The sequence below is a fragment of the Dendroctonus ponderosae genome, unplaced genomic scaffold (assembly GCF_020466585.1).
Source record: "Dendroctonus ponderosae isolate FM_Combo_2020 unplaced genomic scaffold, Dpon_F_20191213v2 Dpon_F_20191213_10, whole genome shotgun sequence".
NCBI classification, from domain to species: domain Eukaryota; kingdom Metazoa; phylum Arthropoda; class Insecta; order Coleoptera; family Curculionidae; genus Dendroctonus; species Dendroctonus ponderosae.
In genome coordinates this window covers 1,662,132-1,664,571 of record NW_026017111.1, presented here as the reverse complement: position 1 = coordinate 1,664,571, position 2,440 = coordinate 1,662,132, and the positions used below count along the sequence as shown (strand labels likewise).

General features: G+C 48.9%; 1 protein-coding gene across 1 annotated transcript in view; it reads left to right on the top strand.

The window, feature by feature from the left end:
• The window catches only part of LOC109542631 (beta-mannosidase), a gene marked incomplete at its 3' end in the record, with an annotated part of 8,065 nt that extends 6,047 nt beyond the window's left edge, over positions 1–2,018 (top strand). The window contains 6 exon segments of the mRNA XM_048662284.1: positions 305–454; positions 511–773; positions 831–1,004; positions 1,062–1,475; positions 1,531–1,808; positions 1,871–2,018. Of these exon segments, the coding sequence (XP_048518241.1) occupies positions 305–454; positions 511–773; positions 831–1,004; positions 1,062–1,475; positions 1,531–1,808; positions 1,871–2,018 (1,427 nt within the window).
• Positions 2,019–2,440: the final 422 nt, after the last annotated feature.

Genomic DNA, 2,440 nt, shown 5'->3' with positions numbered 1-2,440 from the left:
ATGTGAAATATATTCTCAAAAATTAATAAAAATGAATCGTTTTGGGAATATTCCCGACGAATATATTGATAAATTGGTGGTTAGCAGCGAACCGACAAACACCGCAAAAACACCTCGAGCTTTAAAATTGACCATATGATTTTTCACTCATGATACCCCCGAAAAATATTGTTTGTTACGAGATTTTCCATAAGGTGAGCATAGTCTTAAGCGGCAAAGTACCAGATCGCATCGTAAAGCATTACCGCTTGGTCTATTTATTAATTAATGTCTTTGGAGCCAACTAAACCGTGCAACTATGCAGGAAGCCGGTTTACATCGAGGCCTTCGATGAGACTGTTATTCGCCACCTGGTGCCCAGAGTGAGCAAGTCAGAGGATGAGAGCAAATACCTCATCACCATCAACACATACTTTGCGCCCAACCAACGCAACACCGTATCTGGCACTCTAAAGTAAGCAACCAGTCGAGTTGCTTTGATTGGTTTTGACTCACTCAAGCAATTTCCAGCGCGAAAATCTACCTGGACAACAATGAGGAGGTGTGGAATGACTTCGACATCTTCGAAAAAAGCAGCGGAGACGAAGACATCGTCAGCTCAGTGACTCTATCCATCGACGCGGCTCTAGTGCAGCTCTGGTGGCCGAATGGGTATGGTGAGCAGCCCTTGTATGAGCTGGCGGTGAGTTTCACCGATGGTGAGAACGGCGCCACCATCAGCAAGAAGGTGAACATTGGGTTCAGGTTCGTGGAGCTGGTGGAGGAGAGTTTAGGTGAGGAAACGCTGGAGGCAGTCGTTTGGGTGTGAGGGTGCGAGCTGGCGGTTTCAGAGAAAGGACAGACGTTCTACTTCAAGGTGAATGGGGAGCCGATTTTTGTGAAGGGCTCCAACGAGATCCCCATCAATATTCTGCCTGAACTGGGCCAGGACAGGCAAACCATCAGGTACCTGCTCCAGAGCGCCAAGGAAGTGAACATGAACATGCTACGAGTTTGGGGAGGCGGTAAGTCGTCGTTTGGGGGTGAGGAGGTATGTTGTCTTAAGTGTCTTAATCCTCTAGGGGTTTACGAGTCGGACTACTTCTACGAAATCGCCGACCAATTGGGCATAATGATCTGGCAGGACTTCATGTTCGCGTGCTCGCTCTATCCAGCCAATGAGCTCTTCCTCGCTGACGTCGTTGCTGAAGTGGACCACAACATCAAGCGCCTCTACCACCATCCCAGCATCGTGGTGTATTCGGGCAACAATGAGAACGAGGGCGTTTTGTCGGACAATTGGTACTCGACCGCCGACAACTACGACCAATACAAAGCGGACTATGTGGCGCTCTATATTGAGACGGTGCGCGCTCAGTTTGAGCGCATCTCTGGCGGAGAGGGAGTCTTTATCAGCTCCAGCCCCAGCAATGCCAAGTTGACTGAGAATGAGGGATGGGTGGGGCAGAGTCCCTCCAACCAGTACTGGGGCGATGGTGAGCACTACTGCCACGCCGGAGGGAGTTAGTTGGTAACTCTGGAGGGTTTCAGTGCACTTTTACAACTACGTCTTGGACTCGTGGAACTCCAACTCCTACCCAATTCCGCGCTTCTGTTCCGAATACGGGTACCAGTCGTTTCCTCTGGAGGACTCCTGGATGACCGCCACCAACATAACAGCCGACCTGAAGCTGACCAGTGAGTTCATGGACTGGCGCCAGCATCATCCTTTAGGGAACGAGGAAATCGCATTGCTGATCAGCGAAAATCTCCAACTCCCTGACTCTGAGAGCGAGCACTTTTCCAGCGCCTTCTTCTACCTGTCTCAGGTGAGCTTAGCCAGCTACAGTCTGTCCAGTTCTTGGCAATGTTTTGGGCGCTTGTGCTGCAGATCTACAGCGCCCAGGCCATCAGAGTGGAGACCGAACACTACCGAAGATACAGAAGCTACTTGACAGAGGAGGGCAACGGCTACACCATGGGAGCGCTCTACTGGCAGCTGAACGATGTGTGGGTGGCCCCCACCTGGTCCAGCATTGGTAGGTATCCCGACTCGATCCAACATATCTACTATTATCAGACTATGGAGGCTTTCACGGCCGGTTGAATCACATTTAGGAATGTTTTCCGGGCTTTGAAGCCGTGGTCTATCGGAATTTCTTCCTGACGTTTCGTCCACAACTGCGCTGGACATTATCAAAGGCGATGAGGCAGTGGGCGAAGTGTAATTCTACATAATACTCAGCGGTACTTAATACCTCTGTATGGTTCAAAAATCAATAATAAGCTAAGCTAAGTAAGCTAAAATAAGCTAAGTGATTTCGACTTACCCAACAAAATATTGTACCGTGGATGGCCGAGTATCAAATTCTTTCTTCAACTTACAACTTTTATTCCACTCGGTACAACTTTAACTACGGAACAGGAACAAACTAACTTCTAAAATTAATGTCAACTTCAC